The sequence below is a fragment of the Nomascus leucogenys genome, chromosome 6 (assembly GCF_006542625.1).
Source record: "Nomascus leucogenys isolate Asia chromosome 6, Asia_NLE_v1, whole genome shotgun sequence".
Lineage (NCBI taxonomy): Eukaryota > Metazoa > Chordata > Mammalia > Primates > Hylobatidae > Nomascus > Nomascus leucogenys.
The window spans coordinates 77,150,348-77,172,716 of NC_044386.1; the positions used below are offsets into that span (position 1 = coordinate 77,150,348).

Here is a 22,369-nt window from a genome sequence, read left to right on the forward strand (position 1 = left end):
TACAAGACACATAACAGCTCAGCATGGTTTCAATTATGACTATGACGTTAACTGTACCGCTGTGTCTTCTGTAGCATCTTCTATCTAGATTCTTGTGAAAAGAAACAGTGGGAAAGAATGGGATTAAAAGATCATATAATATGCCTAGAAGGATGGTGAGTCACAATTCTAAAAAATAAACAACTATAACAAAGCATTAATTTTCCATAAGCAGAATGGACATAATAACCAAGGGCAGGTTATTAATACACTGTGCTTTGCTTATTTTAATCATGAGAATTCCATGACTTGAGAATTCAACTCCTGGTAACGGAGCTGAAACCCTATTAACCTGTTCAAATAAGCATTTGCAGGGAGGCTGTTAAAGATATGTCAACAACATGAGCTCAGTTTTTTTTCCTCCAGTAATGGAAAACACACATCGCTGAGGACCATGTTTTATGTGTCTTTAAGAGAACTGGGTCAAATGAAAATAAATACGAGGTGCGAGGAGATACACTCACTGGGATGATCTGTCCACACACTCCAATGGGTTCATGTCTTGTAAAGGTAAAATAGTCTCCATCTGAAAGAAAAAAGCATGGTCACTCCCAGAAAGTTTAGATTAGGAAAAAAAATGCAAAGGGAGAACTTTGGTGGCTGCAAAAAAAAAAAAAACAACAACAACAACAACAAAAAAAAAAACACCAGAAATAAACTTGAAAAAACATCCTACTCAACCATGCATGAAAGCTGGTAGACGCCTAACAAACACTGGACACAGCATATCTTTGGATGTATCTCTCAGACACCCAAATGCAGTACTGAGGAAAGGATCTCTAAGGCAAAATGAAGGACAAATTTATGATATGAGAAGTCCTCAGGGTGGCAGAGGGGGAGAGCTGAAAAATATGTAAAAACTGAATTTTATGTTAAATATTAAAATAACATGTAGAACAGTTGTTTGATTTAAAAACTGAGTCAACAAACCTTAAAATAACTTTCTGAAGTATTAAAATAAACTAAGTAAAATGCTATTGGGCAAATTTAAAATGCTCGGCAACTGGAAAAAGCGAGGAGTAAAAGATATATTTCATAACTCAATCCAGGTGTCAAAATGTACTTCCTGGGTAGTGGTGAGACATAAGCATGTCCAGGGCTATTTAAAGAAGGTAAAAGTCCATTTCTAAAAAGAACTCCATCAATAATCCAAAGCATCTGCCCCCAAACTAGACATAGAAATGAGAATGTCCTAGGGGCTAAAAGAAAAAGAGCTTGAGAAAAACTTGTAACCTTGTTTTCCTTACAGGAGTAATAGGCAACTGAAATAATTATACAGGAAGTCCAAACCAAATTCTTCTTTAGGAAAATGTCATTGCTTTTATCTGAATTATTTTAAATGGTTAATTAAAATTACCAAAGAATGGCTCATTTTTAGCAGATAGCTTTTCATTTTAAATACTGGGCAAAGTCTTCATTTTTGCCTCCACTGCCGGCCCTAAGGCCACTTCACTGATACTCGTTTTCTCTCTCAAAAGCAGTCCCCTAAGGCAAGTGAAAACACTCAGCTAATATTCATGAAAGCATAACTACTATGGGTGGAAATGAAGGTGGGGACAGGAGGACTGCATGGGTTGGGACAAGAGAAGCGATATGAATCAGATTTTTTATCACTGTCTCTCAACACACCTAAATCACATTTATCGCACAAAATTGTTTTGACATATTCAAAATTATTTATTTTTTAAATAATTAAAGTCTTGGCTTCTCTCTCTCTTACTCTCCCAGTGTCACTCTCTATCCTCCGGATCCCTGATCTCTACCCCCTCTTTCCATAATTATCTGTTTCCTCTTTTCAAGGAACTTTTATTCACATACAAGTATTTATAGGATCCTTTTATCCTCCTCTTTTTTTTTATACAAAAGGGATATTATTCTGTCTTTTATATTTTGTTCCCCCCCCCTTTTTTTATTTCCTATAAAGCTAGGACGTCTTTTTAGTGGCTGCAGGTTATTCCATGGGCTCAATAAACAATGTTACTACTGTAAATCCTCCTAAGGGACACAGAAGTCACTTTCAGTTTAGGCTATTATAAATAATGCTGCAAAGACTATCATTACATACATATCTTTTCACATCTGTGGGATTTCTTGATCTAAGTGTATGTATATTTCACATTTTCAAAAATATTGCCAAATCACCCTTCAGAAAAGTTTAACAATTCATAATTTCAACAACATGCTATTTTTCCTACTCCGTAACATTGAGGTTTTTCCAACATTTTCACTTCAGCTAATCTGATAGCTGGAAAACCGCAACTTGTTTTGATTTATGTTTAATGATAGAGTGAACATCTTTTCATGCTTATATTGCTTGCTATTTTTCTATTGGGTTATTCTTTTTAGCCATTTGAAGAGCTCTATGGATATTAAGGAAATTAGGCCTCTGTCATAATATTGCAAAGATTTTTCCCCAATCTGCTACTTATCTCTTGACTTTGTTTTATGTATATTTTAAATGGAAGAAATTCAGAAGTAGGCTGGATTCTGCAACTGTATGAAATTATTTTAAAATATCTATTACAAGAAAAAATAGCGAAGATGTTGCAACTGTCCATAGGATGACAGTATGAAGTCTGAGTAATACTTTAAACATCAAATTAACTATTTAGCTATGTATGCAGATAACTGAAGAATCTTCTGGATATCATTCTTTACAAGACTACAAGTTACCATGCTTCTTCAATTTATAAGTCTCTGAAAAGGTTTTTCATGAGGAGCAACACCACTGATCGATAAGCTAGAGTTTCATTTGCAAGAAAATCTTCTGCAACTGAACTAAGTTGGTTAAGGTGATGGGTTCAGGTGGATAGTCACAGACCACAGAATCAGAGAGTAATGTCAAGATAGAGTGCAAATGGGGCTGAAGAAAAAATGGGAAGATGAATAGAAGAGCACACGTTTTTATTTTAGCACATGTAGGAACCTGGAATGGTTCAGAAAAAAAACTCAGAAGGCAACTACACAAGCACGGCATGGCAATTCATAAACCATTTCCCCCTACACATTTTATGATGCTTAGAAATTTAGTTGTTTTACTTAAATAATATCAAAAGTTACTGAAAAAAGTGAAAGGGAAGAAAATGTAGACAAAAATCTTAAAAGTCTGACCTCATGAGGAATTGAGTTTGACTCCATAATTGTGTCTCAAGAGAAACTGTGGTATGAGGAATTAAAACCCTCCTGGATAAACTGTCCACATATTTGAAAAACATTTAGCTACAGGCTAACATAACTCTAGTCCCTACAGTTAGTCTAAGTAGTAAATTAAAAAATAAAGGCTATTTTTGTGCTTGAACTCTTCCCAAAAGAGCACCGAGCTGAAGGGACAAAGAAAGGAGCCTACTTTCAATAAAATTCAACATTTCTTCACGTTAAAAACTCTCAATAAACTAGATATATTGATGGAACATACCTCAAAATAATTAAGAGCCATTTATGACAAACTCACAGCCAATATCATACCGAACAGGCAAAAGCTGGAAGCATTCCCCTTGAAAACTAGCACAAGACAAGGATGCCCTATCTCACCACTCCTATTCAACATAGTATTGGAAGTTCTGGCCAGCTCTTTCTCAGGCAAGAGAAAGAAATAAAGGGCATTCAAATAGGAAGAGAGGAAGTAAAACTGTCTCTGTTTGCAGATGACATGGTCCTATATCTAGAAAACACCATTGTCTCAGCACAAAAGCTTCTTAAGCTCATAAGCAACTTCAACTAAGTCTCAGGATACAGAATCAATGTGCAAAAATCACAACCATTCCTATATACCAACAATAGACAAGCAGAGAGCTAAATCATGAATAAACTCCCATTCATAATTGCTACAAAGAGAATAAAGTACCTAAGAAATACAGCTAATAAAGGAAGTGAAGGACCTCTTCAAGGAGAACTACAAGCCACTAATCAGGGAAATCAGAGAGGATACAAACAAATGGAAAAACATTCCATGCTCATGGATAGGAAGAATCAATACCATGAAAATGGCCATAAGGCCCAAAGTGATTTAAAAATTCAATGCTATTCTCATTAAACTACCACTGACATTCTTCACAGAATTAGAAGAAATGACTTTAAATTTCATATGTAACCTAAAGAGCTCATATAGCCAAGACAATCCTAAGCAAAAAGAACAAAGCTGGAGGCATCATGCTACCTGACTTCAAACTATACTACAAGGTACAGTAACCAAAACAACATGGTACTGGTACAAAAACAGACACATAGACCAATGGAACAGAATAGAGAAATCAGAAATAAGACCACACATCTACAACCATCTGATCTTCGACAAACCTGACAAAAACAAACAATGGGGAAAGGATTCCCTATTTAATAAATGGTGCTAGAACTAGCTAGCCATATGCAGAAAATTGAAACTGGACCCCTTCCTTACATCTTATACAAAAATTACCTCAAGATGAATTAAAGACTTAAGTGTAAAACCCAAAACTATAAAAACTCTAGAAGAAAATCTAGGCAATACCATTCAGGACATGGGCACAGGCAAAGATTTCATGATGCAAATGTCAAAAGCAATTGCAACAAAAGCAAAAATTGACAATTTGGATCTAATTAAACAAAAGAGCTTCTGCACAGCAAAAGAACTATCAGAGTGAACAGCCTACAGAATGGGAGAAATTTTTTGCAATCTATGCATCTGACAAAGGTCTAATATCCAGAATCTACAAGGAATTTAAACAAATTTACAAGAAAAAAATAACCCCATTAAAAAGTGGGCAAAAGGACATGAACAGATACTTCTCAAAAGAAGACAGTCATGCATCCAACAAACATATGAAAAAAAACTCATCATCAATGATCATTAGAGAAATGCAATCGAAACCATCTCACACCACTCAGAATCACAATTATTAAAAAGTCAAGAAACAACAGATGCTGGCAAAGGTGTGGAGAAATAGGAACACTGTTCCTATTTCCCACTTTGTTTACATTCCCACTGTTGGTGGGAATGTAAATTAGTTCAACCATTGTGGAAGACAGTGTGGCAATTCCTCAAAGACCTAGAACCAGAAATACCATTTTACCCAGCAATCCCATTACTGAGTATATACCCAAAGGAACATAAATCATTCTGTTATAAAGATACATGCATGCCTATGTTCATTGCAGCACTATTCACAATAGCAAAGACATGGAATCAACCCAAATCCCCATCAATGATAGACTGGATAAAGAGAATGTGGTATATATACATCAAGGAATACTATGCAGCCATAAAAAGGAATGGGATCATGACGTCTGCAGGGACAATAGATGGAGCTGGAAACCTTTAACACAGGAACTAACTAACACAGGAACAGAAAACCGAACATCACATGTTTTCATGTATTGGGGGAGCTGAACACACATGGACACAGGAAGGGGAACAACAGACACTGGCACCTTTCTGGGGAGGGGCGGGGGAAGGCAGAACATCAGGATAAATAGCTAATGCATGCTGGGCTTAATACCTAGGTGACGGGTTGATAGGTGCAGCAAACCACCATGGCACACGTTTACCTGTGTAACAAACCTGCACAGGTAATCCAGAACTAAAATAAAGGGCCCTAGACCTTGTAATCTCAGTTTGCATTTTCACGTGGATGGTGAAAGATGACACCCCTAGTCTGATCTGGGGTGCCTGACAAACACAAGAGCTAAGCCTCCTGTGGGCACCTTCAGCTAGGGCTAACAGCACCCCAGAAGTCATTCACAGCTACTAAGACCCTACTATGAATCCCACTGAGCTTCTAAATCAGGGTTACCATAAGACCAGTTATAAAACCCACCTTCATAATTTTTGCCATTTCCAAGTATCATTTGCTCTATCATTTACTTAATTTCTGTTAAATTAACTCACCTGTTAAAAATATGTAAATAGCTACCTGTTAGCTTTACCTTAAGGAAAATCTAAAATCTAAAATAACAGGTTTCATGGGCTGGTAATATTTTCTTCTAATATTCTTCAAACCAAGTAATTAAAATTAAAAAAAAAAAGTTTACTTGTTTACTGTATAGAATCATCTTGAATGCTACCAGTGATACGTGGGATGCTATATGGTGATTCTCAAACTTGAATGAACACACTAAGCAACTGGAGATTTTGTGAAAATACAGATTCTGAATCAACAGGTCTAGGATGAGACCAGAGAGTCTGCATTTCTACATGCTCCCAGCTGAGGCTCATGCTTCTGATCCACAGACCACACTCTGAGTAGCAAGATCAGGAGCGTAAAGGAGAGTCCACGTGTATTATGATGCCCTATGGTTGCTTCACAGTTGTCTGCCTTCATTTTTATTTATCTTTTGTCTCTCTAATAACTCTACTAATTTTCCTGAAAGGAGTATATAGTGTAGGAGAATCTGATCTGTATTTTTAATACTTTAAAATTGTTAAAAAAAGAATGAAAACACTATTAGAATTTATGTAGAGCTTTATAATTTTCACATCCTTATCTCATTTTACACTCAAAACTATGAAAAAAATTAAGCAACTATCATTATCAGCATTTTATAAACAGAGAAAATATGGCACAGAGAGGTTAAGTCCAAAGTGGTACCACTGGTTGAGGCTCCTGGACTTGGATCTGGGTCTTCAGACTTCAAGTTCTTTACCCATAAAAACGTATTAATGACTCTTGTGAGGAAGGTGTTGGATTTAGGTGGATAATCACAAATCACAGAATTAGAGTATAATGTCAAGAACAATCACAAATGGGGTAAAAATAAACAAAGAAGAAAACCCAATGACAACTCTTTTGTGAATATGAACACAGAACACATGGAAACTTGTTATAAAGGGAACACTACAGAGAAACATTCCCTGGAATAAGTGAGCCCAGGACTGAGCGCCTCTCTCCCTTTCATCTAGGCAGAGCCAACTCAAAGTGGAGACAGAGTGTTAATTCTCCCTCTCATCTATACCTCAGATGATACATAATGAGTACTCTTCTCTGCCTGGAAAAAAAATTAAAGCCAATTTTCCATCTTTTATGCTAACAATGCTCTCTCAGTATGGCAGGATGACTTAAAAGGTTGTTTCCTTCATTTCTCTAGCTTTGTGCTGTAAGCTCAACAGCCTGATATAAAAACAGTCTCCACCCAAATTCAGATACTCTGTTGTAGAGTATGAATGGTTTTGGATCTTCTTAGCAAATATGAGGGATTACAGAGAGTTCTCAGACTTAGCATAAGAAGGGACTGCATTTGATGAGGACACCAGAAAATGTTCTGGATACCACATTGTAGGTCAATAGGTTAGAACACAACTATGATGGAGAAAACTAAAGAAGAGATGAGAGATCAAAACAAATACTAAGTCACATATGTAGGACTTTTGATCTGTCTCTTTTCCCTTTCACTCAGAAGGTAAAATGCAGACTAACAGATATTGCTCCTAAAGGAGGGTTATTTTAAGACCCAGTCAGAGGTAACTTTTCTGATGAGTTTTGATACCTGGGTGCTTTTAATGACCAAAGAGTAGTTTACAACTTATGAAAAATATAAAAATCTTACAATTAAATACTTCATTATGCTATGAATTTGGCTGAGCCGTGAATTAAATTTTACTGAGAATGTGTGCACTGAGCCATTTCTATAATTATATTAAGACAAGCCTTTGTTCCTAGAGATCAACAGTACAATAAGCCTCTACTATATTTGTGAACTACTGAGCCACTGTTCTATGTTTTTTGATGGGGGCTTATCAAACTACACAGAAGAGAGAGCAAAATTTAGTTAATTAGAAAAATTTAATTATTTGGATAATTCATTCAAGGCAAACATTACTTCTTAAATCAGATTTTATAGTTGCCTGAAAGAAACTGACGGAATTTTTAGTCTCATAAAAATATCTCGCATTGGCACATCCTATATATTAATATAAACTAGAGGGAGTATGACTAAGCATATCTGTAAGTAGTGATAAAATCAGAAGAATCTGAAATGTGCCAGAAATTGAGAAATTTGTCAAATATGGACGTCAAATAGCTTCCAATTATAACACTAAGAACACTACAAGAACTGTAGCAAATTTTATATACCTAGTAACAATAAAAATGATTTTATTCAATAGCATAAAAATCTGTAACACAATTCAGTGAATAAAGGTCATTTTCCAATCCCTAATTTGTAGACAGAATTACCTTTCAAGGAGCTGGCAATCCTTTGATGAGCACAGTATTAAAAAATGAGATGATTACATTGAACTATTCCATTATGTATGTACTGTAGCAGATTCCCATCATGTTGATGTTGAAGAACAGACCTCACCCAATATTTTATAACTATGATGATAAACTCTATAAATGCCTATACAAAAGATGAAACTGTATGTTAGTATGAAGTGTACTGATGCTTTTCTTCCCAGAAGACTGCTGGTAGTTTCTATGAAGTTAGATTATGTTCCTGAGTCTGTCATGAAGATAGCTTAGCTCTACGACTATTCCACTACATGATCGTAACAAAAGTTAGTTTACTTCTCTGGACCTTCTCTGTAAAATGAGGAGATCAGCTTTAGGGATCCCTGAGGTCCTTTTCAGCTTCAACCTCTTAAAGAGGTTCCTGTGAAGCTGACTTCATGACCTCCTGTCACAATCAATTCAGGTCCCACTAACAAGCAAGCCCTGGTTGTTGTTAGGTGGGCAGAGCAAATCACCCCTCACTCTTACTCCGATGGAACAAGAATACTTCAGATTTCACCCTATGCATTTGTTAATAACAATAAACCAGATCAAACTGATTCAAGGCAAAATCTTAGGATCTGAATCAATAACTTTGTGTATTTGTATCCTATTCTTTAACAGATGAAACTGGAAGAGGGTGAAATGGAAAATTATATATGACCTGGGTAGTTTTTAACCTTTTCTATATGCTAATATATCATAAGTCCATTTTAATATCAGAATTCAGCTTGAAACATGGACTTTTTTTCTGCTTACATAAAATCAGTAAAATCAACACTTACTACAGAGAAAAATCTAAGGCAATACAAATTAACTTCCATTCCTCTCTAAGTAAATGAAAAACAAGCTTTGATCCTTCCTTCATCACAAAGAGGTTGTAGACGTGAGAGGAGAAGAGGATTTGAATACAGGTTAAAAATACTCAAAATGGAGAAAACAATACTTTGCTTTAGGGCTTCTATAACATTAGTGATAATGTAACAGGTAAAAAGTGTTCCATAGGTCATAGTAATGATTATTATTTATCATCATAATTAGGCACTGCCATCGTAAAAGGGTCAAGGCATAGGATTTATGGTCAGAGACAATGGCTCCATTGGGTACCATGGCAGGAAATAATGGATAGTGTTGTAAAGGAAACAACATCAAGACTCTTGTGAATCAAGCTAATATTGCATAATTGTGCAATAACATCCAGCTGTGGGCCTTGAGTGGAACAGAATGAAGAGTGGTGGGAGAAATTTCCAATTCAGAGAGAGAAGCAGCCACCCACTTTTTCATTGCTCAAAAGTGGTCATGAGATAACCCTTTTGTCTCCTTCCCAAGTATTCTAGTTGAAGCTACCCTTTACAGGGAGAAGTTAAGCAGGTATTTGCTCTCTCTAACTGATTATCCATTTGTAGTCAAAGCAAAATCTATCCTTTATGGGGAGAAATCAGGCAAGTATTTGCTGTCTCTAACTGATTATCCATTTGTAGTCAAAGTGCTCTTTCTAAAATGCAATTTTTCAAATAGATTCAAGGGGTTTATGTGCAGATTTGTTACGTGGATATATTGCATAACTATGAGCCTTGGGCTTCTAGTGTGCCCATCACCAGAATAGTCAACGTGGTACCCAACAGGTAGTTTTCAATCCTCAGCCCCCTCTCACTCTCCCTCCTTTTGAAGGCTCCCAATGTCTATTAGGTCTCTCCATATGTCCATGTTTACCCACTGCTTAGTTCTCATAAGTGAAAGCATGTGGTATTCGTTTCTGTTTCTGGGTTATTTCACTTATTTCAGTATAATGGCCTCCAACCCCATCCATGTTGCTGCAAAAGAAATGATTTCGTAATTTTTATGGCTGTGTAGTATCCCATGATTTGTGTATATATATATATACACACACACATATATACATATATATGTATATATTTTATCCAGTCATCCATTGAAAGGCACTTAGGTTGATTTTATTTACAATAGCCCCCCCAAAATACCTAAGAATATTTAATTAAGGAGGTGAAGGATCTCTACAAGGAGAACTACAAAACATTAATGAAAAAAATCACCGATGACACAAATGGAAAAACACCCCATGTTCATGGATTAGAAGACTCAATATTGTTAAAATGACCATACTGTCCAAAGCAATATACAGATTTGATGCAATTCCTAAAATGTAATTTTGATCAAGGCACTCACCTATTTAATTTGGTGACTCACTATTGCCTACAGAATAAAACTTGTAGCATGGCTGACCCAGACTCAGGGCTCTACTGTCTTTTATATCTGCCTATACTTTTAGATCCGCTAACACATGGTACTCTCCTCCCTTCATGCTTTGTGCCAGCTATTCTCACTGCCTGTAATGTCCCTGACTCCATCTTCACTTAACTTGTCCTTCAGGTTATCACTTAGACATCCCACCACCCTCTCCAGGAGGCCTTAATACTAGGAGATGTCTCTCCTATGGTGTCCCACCAAATTTCATGCTTCCATATTTAAATAGATCACACTATATTGCAGTTGCTTGTCTACTTGTTTTTCTTACTGTCCTATAAACATCTTAGTTATTTGCCTTTGTAACCCCAATGCCTAACACAGGAGCTGAAATATAGCAGATGCTAAAAAAATCTGTTGAATGAATGAATGTACGAAGAAATGGGTGAAGGAATAAGAGATCAAAGCTGATGCCACAGAAAGGAGGTAAAAGCAAATCCCTTCCAATTACATGATACCTTTCCCTAGCCTTCCCAAAACGGAATGAGTCAAAGACATAATGGCATATTTCTTCCCATTCTTTTTGGTTGTTTAGTGTTAGAGATGTTATGCTGGATGAACCATGGAGTATAATTCAATGTTGCAGAGCAGTCTTACATCTAAAAATTTAACAACAAAAAATCCCATTTCAGGTTCTTTTTTTATCGGTGACCAAACAGAATTGTGTGATTATCTCTGACACTCACTATGAAAGCCCCCTTTACCCATATGATTAGGATCTAGGCAGGGAGATCCCCACCTCAAGTGTTCCAGAACATTTAAGCCTCATAAATGCTATCTTGAGAAAAGTAGGCTCTAGATACAGTCGATTTTCATTATTTGTGGATTCCATATTTAAGAACTTGCCTACTACCTAAAATTTATTTGTAACCCAAAGTATGGAGTGTTCTCAGAATCATTTATGGGCATGTATATCCAAAGCAGGGATTTTTTTTATTTCAATAGTTTTGGGAGTACAGGTGGTGTTTGGTTACATGGATAAGTTCTTTAGCGGTGGTTTCCAAGATTTTGGTGCATCTGTCACCTGAGTAGTGTACACTGTACCCAATATGTAATCTTTTATCACTCACCCCACTCCCATCCTTCCCCAAAGTCCATTACATCATTCTTATGCCTTTACATCCTCATAGCTTAGCACTTACTTAGAAGTGAGAATATAAGATATTTGGTTTTCCATTCCTGAGTTACTTCACTTAGAATAATGGCCTCCAGCTCCATCCAAGATGTTGCAAAGGCCATTATTTCATTCCGTTTTATGTCAGAGTAGTATTCCATGGTGCATATTTACCACACCTTCTTTATCCACTCATTGGCTGATGCGCAGTTAGGTTGGTACCATATTTTTGCAGTTTCAAATTGTACTACTATAGACATGCATGTGCATATGTCTTTTTCATATAATGACTTATTTTCCCTGGGTAGGTACACCCAGTAGTGGGATTGCTGGACCAAATGGTAGTTCTACTTTTAGTTTTTTAATGAATCTCCATACTGTTTTCCGTAGTGATTGTACTAGTTTACATTCCCAACCAGCAGTGTAAAAGCGTTCCCTCTCACCACATACATGCCAACATCTATTTTTTTTATTTTTAAATTATGGACATTTTTTTTGCAGTAATGAGGTGGTTCAACTGTGGTTTTAATTTGCATTTCCCCAAAGCGGGGAAAATTTTGAGTCACCTGATGCACAAATTCTCAGCTGAGGTTGAACAAGGTGACACTCTGCCTTCTTGCTTCAGCTCTCATATTGTTAAAAAAAAAAAAAAAAGTGTCCTTTTTTGTGGTCTGTTTAGTGCCACATTTTTCGTATTTTTGTGCCTTTTGTTCACAATTTTGCTGTTTAAAATGGCCCCTAAGCATAGTGTTGAGTGCTGTCTAGTGTTCCTAAGTGCAAGAAGGCTATAATGTGCCTTACAGAGAAAATACATGTGTCAGACAAGCTTCATTCAGGCATCAGTTATAGTACTTTTGTCTGGTTGGCCATGAGTTCAGTGTTCATAAATCGACAATATATATTAAACAAAGGATCTTTCAACAGAAACACATAAATCAAGACAAGAATGTTGTGATCAGAAGCTCACAGGAACCTAATCTTGTATTTCCCCTAGGAGCAATAGTTCAGTATTTGCTAATTCAGTGTTCATGACAACTTTATAAAACATAACTACTATGAATGATGAGAATAAACCATATATTAGTATAAAAATCTGCACTGGGTTAAAGACTTCATCAGGGCCACCTTCCTGCCTTGCTGAACCAATCTCCATAAGAAGAGAATTTATTATGGCTTAGGCAGAAAAACACTTAAGTTTGAATTTCAGGTCTCCCACTTATTAGCCATATGACCTTCTTCAAGACACTAAACCCTTGCAGTCTTATTTTCTTAGATGTAAAATGGGTAAAATACCATTTAAAATCCAGACTATCTCATCAGATCACACACAGAATCACACAGATATTGTACATAAAAGAATATTTTATACTTTTAAATTCTATGCAAATATAAAGTACATTATTTCTTTATAATTCCAAACATAAAATTAGGTTGTTTGGTAGGAAAATGCATTTAGCACAATAAAGATCTCATGGTTAAAGACTAATGGACTTTCTATATTCCAGACTTCACTGTGAAAAAAAAAAAGCCAAGCACGCAGAGACAAAATGAAGCTGATGTTAAATTATGGAGTTACAAAAGACAAATACAAATGGATTAATTTACTTAACAAATCTGAGAACAAGTGAATAATTATGATTACGATACCCCTTTCTGCGATCTTCTCCTATGACTCCCCTGATTTAGTCCAGCTACATTCACTAAGCACTAGACTAGCCAAAGACATTGTTGGCTGAATTCTAAGTGGCCTCTAGGCAAGCCCAAATTTATCTAAAACTGGAACAGAGAGGAAAGGTGCCAAGTTAACCTCTACCTCCATCCTTCCCTCATCTGTTTGAGATACCATGGAGAGAGCTCTTATGACCCAAACTTCAGCCTCCTGAGAATTCTGCCTACAGGCCTGATGGCAGGGAGAGTACCTCATCCTAGTATGACTCTAAATGGACTTTCAGAAAAACTTTTTAGTTTTGGGAAACAAAAAGTTACTTAGAGTTTAAGAGAATTCTTCATTTTTTTCCTTCATTGGCTGAACAACAGTTAATGAGTAAAGTTGGGAAAGACTACTGTGAGAGCCCTGTGAGAGCCTTTTCTATGCCCTGTATTTGTAACTCGTAGATAAGCATCCACAGGATCTCCAAAACGCATCAGATGAAAACAGTGAGGCTTATGGGCCAACCACCTCTATTGCCAGATCAAGTTACATTAAAGCTTCAAACATTATCAGGGATGCCAATCAATATTTAGCTTTATCTAATCAGGATCTTCCCTCCTGAGGAAGTAAAAGAAAACCAAGATACTGTTAGGCCAAATAGAGATCTATGCGCATTGCCTTCTGTTTCACAATCTTCCTCAGAGCTTTGTAAATGGTTTGAAAAGATATTTAAATGCCTAAAACATATTTGTTGTTTTAATAATGAAATGACAGGTGGAGTGGGGACCAAAAAAACCAACAACTAGGGACTTTGAGCTTGTTAATTTACCTTTCTGTACTGATAGGCGACAGGCCCGCCTAAAAAGACTGACATCTGTCCCATTGTTGACAAAGGTTTTAATTCTCAGGCCCTCTAATAGGTATGCTCATAATGAATAGTGACTTTCTACCTCACTTAGGCCATCCCCACATCTTGCAAGTGATGCTGGAGAACAGCTGTTCTATAATATCCTTAGAGTCAGAACAGAACTAAGATTCTGACTTTCCCCGAGAGCAATCTTCTCCACCCTTCTCAGTCAGTTAACAAGGGAGAAACCTCTGGATGGAAGGGAAGAGCCCCTACAATCAGAAACCCATTTTCTAAAAACTAACATTCCACATGTCATCATCATTTGTGGGGGCAATTTAAAAACTAATCCTTGGAAGTCTTGTCTCTAAACCATCTCCATTCTCACTGTAAATTATTCTTCCCTTATCATACCACACCTACATGAGGCATCACAACAGCCACCTAACTTGGTTCTGCTGTGTCCTCTCCTTGCTACTCAATGCGGAGGACCAGCAGCTGGTTAGACATGCAGAGTCTCAGGCCCCACCCCAGACCTATTCAGTCAAAAACTGCACTTGAGAAAGACCCTTGGTGATTCGTGCGCACATTAAATTGGAGAAGAACTGTTCCCAGCCATCCACACTATCAGCCAAACCACTCCCTTTTTTAGTAAATCAGTACTGCTCAGCCTGGCTAGGAAGGCCCAAAAGAGATACTTCAAAGTCCTCAGCATTACTTTCCAATCCTGCTACTATGCATTCTCCATGGAAAGCAGACTGCCTTCTGGAGAACACAGGTAGAGCACCTGGCATAGTGCTAAGTGGCATCTAGTATCCACTCAATAAATGTGCATTTCCTTTCCTTATGTCTATTCACCATTCCCTATCTCTTTCAGTCCATCCCTTTCCTATAAGGATATCTCTTCCTCCTAGGATCTATTTTGAATTATCTAATGAAGTGATTACAAGCCTAGGTTCTAAAGTCAAAGTTTTAGCTCTAAAACTTACTTACTCTGTGAATTAGGAAAACTAATTTTACTTCGCCAGACCTCTTTCCACTTTTGTAAACTGAAGATGTTTATAACAGTGCCTTTCTCTTGGGGTTGCTGTGAAAGCACTCAATTGGTATTAGCTATCACCAGTATTCAAGCACAGATAAACATCCTCTTCACTGACTGCTTTAGTTGCTTTAGTCTTGGATACTTTCCCTCTCATTTAAAGGGCTACAGCACTGACAGGTAAAGCACACAACTTAGCACCCAATTATAACACTCCTATAGGGGCCTTTAAGTTTTCTGTATTGTTGGTTCTGTCATGTAACCTGAATCTTAATAATAAAAAGGGGTTAGGATTAGTGTTGTTTTTATAGATTATGAAAGTAATTCATGGCCGTTCAAGAAATATAGAAAGTAGAGAAAAGTATAAAAAAGAAACTGAAAATCAGCCATAATCTTACCACTCAGAGACAACTGTTAACACTTAGAATATTCCCTTCCAAAGAGTAGATCTTATGTTTCAGGAGGGCAAGGAGCAAGTCTTAACCTTGTTGAAATTTTCCATGACTTCCCTCCACCCAATAATGCCCCTTCATACCTACCCCAGCACCTAATCTAGCACAATGCTGACCACTTACCAGCTGACAAACACATGCCTGTTCCTTAGATGAATGATGAATTAAGTGGCATGCCCCTATACTTATATGTAGACTATAGGAAAAGGGATGTTGTCAGAGTCAGTGACATAATTTGGTTGGTTCTTCACTCAGTTCTAACTGCTGTAAGTGTGCTCATATCTGTATTCTGTGTGACTGCTGTTTGTGTTTGGTGGCCAAAGTGCATTTCTGGTGGTCTCACGTTTTCCTTTTCAACATACTCAGATTTCACATACCTACAGGAATGGTCATCCCATGAATTTTATCAGCCCAGCCTGCATAATATCGAAGGGTTTTGATGACGCCCTGCAAATCCACATAAAAAGCTTGCAGGAATGGTTTGCCACCATTTAGGGATTCCATGGTCTGTTGGAAGAGAAATGGAGAGATATTAAGTCCCCAGAACTTTCCAGCAATACACTAATTTCAAGAGCAGAAGAAGAAAGGAAGAGAGAGAATACAAATGCAAATGGAGTTGCATACCTGGTCAACTTTGAATTCTCAAATAAAAAGATTTCTAGTACTGTCAGTTTGGTTTGGTCCTAGTAAAAACCACAATGAGTATATATGTGCATGTTCCTGTGCTTCCAGTAACCACTATCCAAATACATTAACACAATATTTCTTTAACTAATGATAAAGAAATGTTCTGCTTGTCAAAACAGCTTCCGTTATATTAATGATCAGAGCTCATTGGGGATTTTTTTGGCGTCTACACCAGTAATCTGAATCCATAAAGAGGAGCAGAAACATGGGCTCTTTATGCAACTGATGAGAATAGAAAGTTTTCTCCACAGCTGCCAAGACCCCTGCTGAGAAACGGAATATCCACAGTGCACAGCAAGTTTATTTATTACCACCAAATAAACAAGATCTCCTCTAGGGAAGCCCAGATGTTAACAACTTAAAGGCTGGTCTTTTGTAAACATTTACATTAACAACCATTACCTATTAAGAGTGAAATATCTGCTCCATTTAATAAAAATAGCAATATTGAACTGCTTTACATTATAAACATTATTATTTTAACGACATCTTCCTGAACTGGCTAAGTCTGTAACAAAAACAACGAACATGCTGAAATGAGAAGAGTATTTTGACTTGAGAAATATTAAAGGTGTTACAAGTTCAACAAATGAAATAAACAAACATGTTTGTAATTTTCTTTTTTTCCTACAAGTATATTTTGTAAGACATACTGGTGTGAAAATTATTTGATCTCTGACAAAGCTAAAATTAAAATATTCTCCAATCAATGAGGTGAAAATACTATGACTTCCAGTGTAATTTATCTACTTAGTATGTGTATAAAATGAAACTTATTTAAAAATATCATGTTACTTATCACTGTATATTGGCTCACCCTTAAAAAAGGAATCAAACTATTTCCTAGTACTTTTTAGAACATGTGTATGTTTACAAGATAGGCATTACATTCTCTATACAGCTAGCAAAGCACCAAAATCTGCACAGCTTAGAGTGAATAGTGTCAATAACCAGAATTTGGGCTGCCTAAATGGTCCCCGTGAGCCGCTGACACCAGTCAAATCCACTGAGAATTGCCAGCTCTAGGTCTATTTTCAACTGTGTTTACTTTGGATGCAGTATTAACTTCAGTTTTCCAGTCAGGAGCTCCCCTTTCTTCCACAGGCTACCTCTTACTAAAACTCACTTTTCTCATAGCTTGAGAGTGTTTAAAAGCAGGAATCTCACTTAGGTGTGGTAGGAAAAGAGATTTGATCAGTGAGACACAGAAAAGGAAAGGCATTTGAGTTTTATTATATGAAAATATAACTGGAGAAATTAATTAATCATCTTCTAGTACAGTGTTAATACAATGCTATAGATATCATATATCTTTAGCTCAATTAAACAGTCATTTATTGACAACCTATGTGCCCTCATTTACCATTTATGTGCTAAGAACCATGCTAGGATTACCAAAAAAAGGTAAAATACAAGTTTAATTCTCAAGAAAATGATAATCCAGTGAAGAGACAAGTAATGTGTCCCAAAAAACTTGGTTTTGCATGATATTGGTATGTTAGCCAGAAAAATGGTGATGAGACTCAAATAAGCTTGAGAAGCATTTAGTAGGCTTTTCCTGAGCCTTTAATATGCCCAGTGTCTTGTGAATCTGCAAGAAGGAATTTCTTTACCATGAAACACCTTTTTCAGTATGTATAAACACCTCATTGGAAGAGTATTTCCCTAGAGTGGCAGATTAGAAAATGTTTTTATATACACATAAATGTTATATATAGCTAGAATCCCAAACCATTTCCATAAAGGAATCATTTTGTTCCCATACTATGAACAGATTCCTGAGGGGGATGGTAGAAGGGAAGAACTATGGTAGGAGGGACACTGAGAAAGAGAAAAAATGCTTCCTTCCCCAGAAGCAAGCCCAATAGTGACCTATTTTCCCCAAGTAGGGGGAAGGATATAGTACTCATGGCTTGAATGCCCTGACTGAACAAGGAAACCCTAAATATTCATTGATCCCAGGTGGAGATCCCAAGTGTATAGTGCATACATTCCTAAATGGTTCCAGTTTCCAAAAAGTTTATATTCTCTAAGGAATTGACTTTTATTTTAAAAACAGCAACAACAACAAAACCCATTAGGGCAGGAGAAGTTCCTTATGTGAGGAAAATAATTGTTTTAGTGAAAGAAAGTTGCTATCTCCTGCTGTCTCTCCTTTCTACTGGCTCACAGAATGACAGGACAAATGGAGCAGAAGTGTATGAGAGGTCCATACCATCCCCTCTGGTTCAGAAGGATTCTCTTTACTCAAGAGAGGTTAACTCTGGGGAGGTAAAAACTTGTTCTATTTCATTCTCATAAGAATCATTTGATACTGGTTTTCTGCAAGCAGCATGGTGACTCTCTTGTTGCTTGACTGTTTTTAATTTGTCATGTGGAGGGGAAGTTTTAGAAAGGTAGGTCCTTACCAGTCGTGGAAAGCTCTAGTTTTCAAAATTCAGTGAGAAAAGATATTCAGCTGATCCTCCACTTCTCCTTCTCCATCTGATCCCCAAATCCAAACATGTCTAATTTTTCATATGCATTACCTATTCCTTTGCTTTTTCCCCAGGTCTGCTTCAAAGTATCCTTTTAGGAGCTCAAGACCAGCCTGACTAACATAGTGAAACCCCATCTCTACTAAAAATACAAAAATTAGCCGGGCGTGGTGGCATGCACCTGTAATCCCAGCTACTCAGGAGGCTGAGGCAGGAGAATCGCTTGAACCTGGGAGGCAGAGGTTGCAGTGAGCTGAAATCGTGCCACTGCACTCCAGCCTGGGCGACAGAGCTAGACTCCGTCTCAAAAAATAAATAAATAAAAATAAAATAAAGCCGAGGAATGTAAATTTCAGCAGAATGGCAAACGTGGTGTAAAGACTTAATGTTTTCTTAGGTTACTTACTGCAAGAACTGCCCTGTCCCGTTCCACCAAGTCTGCAAGCTTATCCAACAGACGTCCTCTTTCTGAAGCATCCATCCTTCTCCACACTGAACCAAGAGAGAAAGCCAGGCGGGCTGCCTGCACTGCTTTGTCTACATCTGCCTGTTAGAGAGGAAGAGGCACAAATGAAGAAAAACACTCCAAATAAAGGAAGAACCATCTGCTGTCATGAAAAAAGTGAAGCATGAGCATGTAGTGGTGTACTGAGAACATACGTTTACTGCTCTGCTGTTTGAAGGCAGTTATTTCATAGGGAATCTTTTATCTACAAAAGACATACCTTGTCTGCTTCTTGAACTTCACACACCTGTTCTCCTGTGGCTGGATTATAGACAGGGAACACTCTCCCACTCTCTGAGTTCTGCCACTCGTTGTTTATAAAGATCTAAGGGAGTAGATAACAGAATGGGATCTGTGACACAGGTGATAAGCAGCCAGTCAATGGCCAAGTGTTATGGAACTACTATGGTAATAACACTTGTTATATAATAAAAGTATAGAATTTGAAGTGTTTTAAGAGACGCTTCTAGACTCAACGCCAATTTAGGAATTTCCTCTGTATTTTTGCTTTAACATCATCCGAAGGCTAACTACAGTTCTTACCTTTCATGAACCTGTCAACTAACTAAAGATACAAATAAGGATAGAGTGTCTCACATACATACAATCTATGTATGTGATTGTATGTCGCTAAGGCAAGAGTTATCGATAGCCCAAGCTCTGGCCAGTATCCATGAGGGTTAAATAGTAGATTGAACTTACAGTCATCAAGCCTTAGATCCTACTTTCTCTGCCACAGGCCTAAGTGACTTCCCAAGGAAACCTGAATGGTGCTGCAATAAGCATTCACCTAATTTATAGTCAGGTCCTGAACAATGACTCTAACCAAACTAAATAGTTAGTTAAACAAGTTATATGTGTAAATCCAAGTTAGATTTATTTCCCTTTGCTGAATAGGCTATATTGCAGAGCCAAAAATGATGGGGATGGGGAGTTGGCAAGTGGGGCATAACTTTCAAATGATCACCCCAGGAATTCTTAAAAGGCTTGGTTTCCCTATGTATGAAATTGAGATTAAAATGGCAAAGAGACTAAAGATTGGGGAAATTATTCAAGTCAATTTCTCATAAGATTTGTAATAAATGAGTTAAAGGACAAGGGAAAAGATAAGGCAAGAAAAATTTTAAATTGTTATTGAGTGAGACACCTAAACTAATATTTTTAGGCCATGTAATCTTAGAGGACATACAAAGATGTTTTACTCTACAAAATTTACAGCACCACAATGAAATTTTTGAACTTATGAACCAGTCAGTCATCCAATTTAGGACAAACACAATGGTAAATTATTTATTGCCTGCCATTTAAAAAATAATCAGACATGAGGCTTAATAAATATAAATCTACACTTGGTAAATATCAAATTCTAGAAAATGTCCCAAAGCTTTCCTTTTACATTTTTTCCTTGATTTGATAAAAACTATGAGCCCATGTAGAAGGAGGCACTGATTAAACTAGAACTTTCTTTTCCCAAAGGATTTTTAAGATAAAGGAAAAGACCTTAAATTTGAAGAGCACTTAACACAGCTGTATTGATACAAACAAAATGACCTTGTAATTGTACATTTTACAGTTTATAATACACAGTTCATAAACATGTGTAACAAAATTTACCCAATAAATACTCAGATAACTTCTAGTCACAGGAAAGACAAAGATGGTTAAGAGAGTTCCATCCCTCCAGAGTCTGACAGTCTCTAGTAGTTTATTTAGTACTTACAATAACCCTGCAAAGCAGGGTTTTATCTCTATTAAACATGAGAAAATTGACAGGCAGGGAGCTTGAGTCCAAAGAAGCAGGTTCTTGTTGTGGCTGACTCAACAATGTATTCTTTCCAATACACATAATTTCCAGGATTAGTCAGCCCAAAGAAACAGAATTAGTTAATGTCCAAGCCTGAGCTAGTTAGAATTCTTGAATTATTGGTCTGGTTCTCTTTTCATTTACTCTATTTAATAAATTTGCTCACAGCTGATAGCTCATTACATTTTCATGCTCCTTTGAACACAGTATAAAGTCCAGGTAACAAAAGGAGAAAATTAAAAAGTTAGTTTCATTAAGGATCTACTTCTGGGGTATTATCAGGTTTAGGGAAAAAGTGGTCTTACCAATGTCCCTATCCTTTTATTCACCATGTGACTGAATCAAACTTTTTAACCTTTGCGGTATCACCAAGGCCCACTGATCCTAGTTTTTTGTTTGTTTGTTTGTTTGTTTGTTTTTTAAGACAGAGCCTTGCTCTGTCACCCAGGCTAGAGTGCAGTGGCACTCAATCTCGGCTCACTGCAACCTCTGCCGCCCAGGTTCAAGTGATTCTGCTGCCTCAGCCTCCCAAGTAGCAGGGATTACAGGCACCTGCCACCACGCCCAGCTAATTTTTGTATTTTTAGTAGAGACGGGGTTTCACCTTGTTGGCCAGGCTGGTCATGAACTCCTGACCTCAGGTGATCTCCTGCCTCCCAAAGTTCTGGGATTACAGGTGTGAGCCACCGCACCCGGCCCCCAAGTTCAGTTTTTAGGTTTCTCAGTGCAGCAGTTTTAATTATTTGTAAAGACTGGTATTTCATGACTTTTGTTTCTTACAGGTTTTCCAAAAATAAAAAGGAAAAAATACTTAGTTTTAGTAAGTTAAACTCATTTTCTTAATCACTTAGTCTATTGATCATTTTATAACTCTAAGATGCACTATAGGATCTAAGATACATTATGATATTTTAGTGATCTTATATTTCCTGTATTTTAAAGTATTTTGCTATTTCATCATGCTAGGAATTACTTCATCATCACTCATCAATTATTTCTAATTGTCCTAAAAAAACTAAAATAATAAGGAAACAAAGAGAATTACGAAATTGCCTAGAAATGAATGTCACCACTATATCATCCTTCAGTTTTCTAACTGTGTTGTCTAATACATCATCTTTCAAAAAGTTATAAAAGAAGTCTAGAGATGCCATCTTTGCCATATTCTTTTCAGCTTCCATTGAACACAGTTAAGAATTTGGAATTCTTAATTTTCTGCCCATAATGGGATAAAGAATAAAATTAAGAGAAAGATATTTCACAATAATTAGATGAGTGAGAAAATGAAGGCAGAGACAGAGAACTT

The 22,369-nt window shown here is 36.9% G+C and overlaps 1 protein-coding gene across 1 annotated transcript in view; it reads right to left on the reverse strand.

The window, feature by feature from the left end:
- Nucleotides 1–22,369, reverse strand: part of ALDH1A2 (aldehyde dehydrogenase 1 family member A2) — a 128,139-nt gene that overhangs the window by 44,408 nt on the left and 61,362 nt on the right. The window contains exons 2-5 of the mRNA XM_030814479.1: nt 19,480–19,584; nt 19,161–19,301; nt 15,968–16,097; nt 504–565 (exon numbers count right to left, since the gene is read on the reverse strand). Of these exons, the coding sequence (XP_030670339.1) occupies nt 504–565; nt 15,968–16,097; nt 19,161–19,301; nt 19,480–19,584 (438 nt within the window). The remainder of the gene's footprint in view (nt 1–503; nt 566–15,967; nt 16,098–19,160; nt 19,302–19,479; nt 19,585–22,369) is intronic.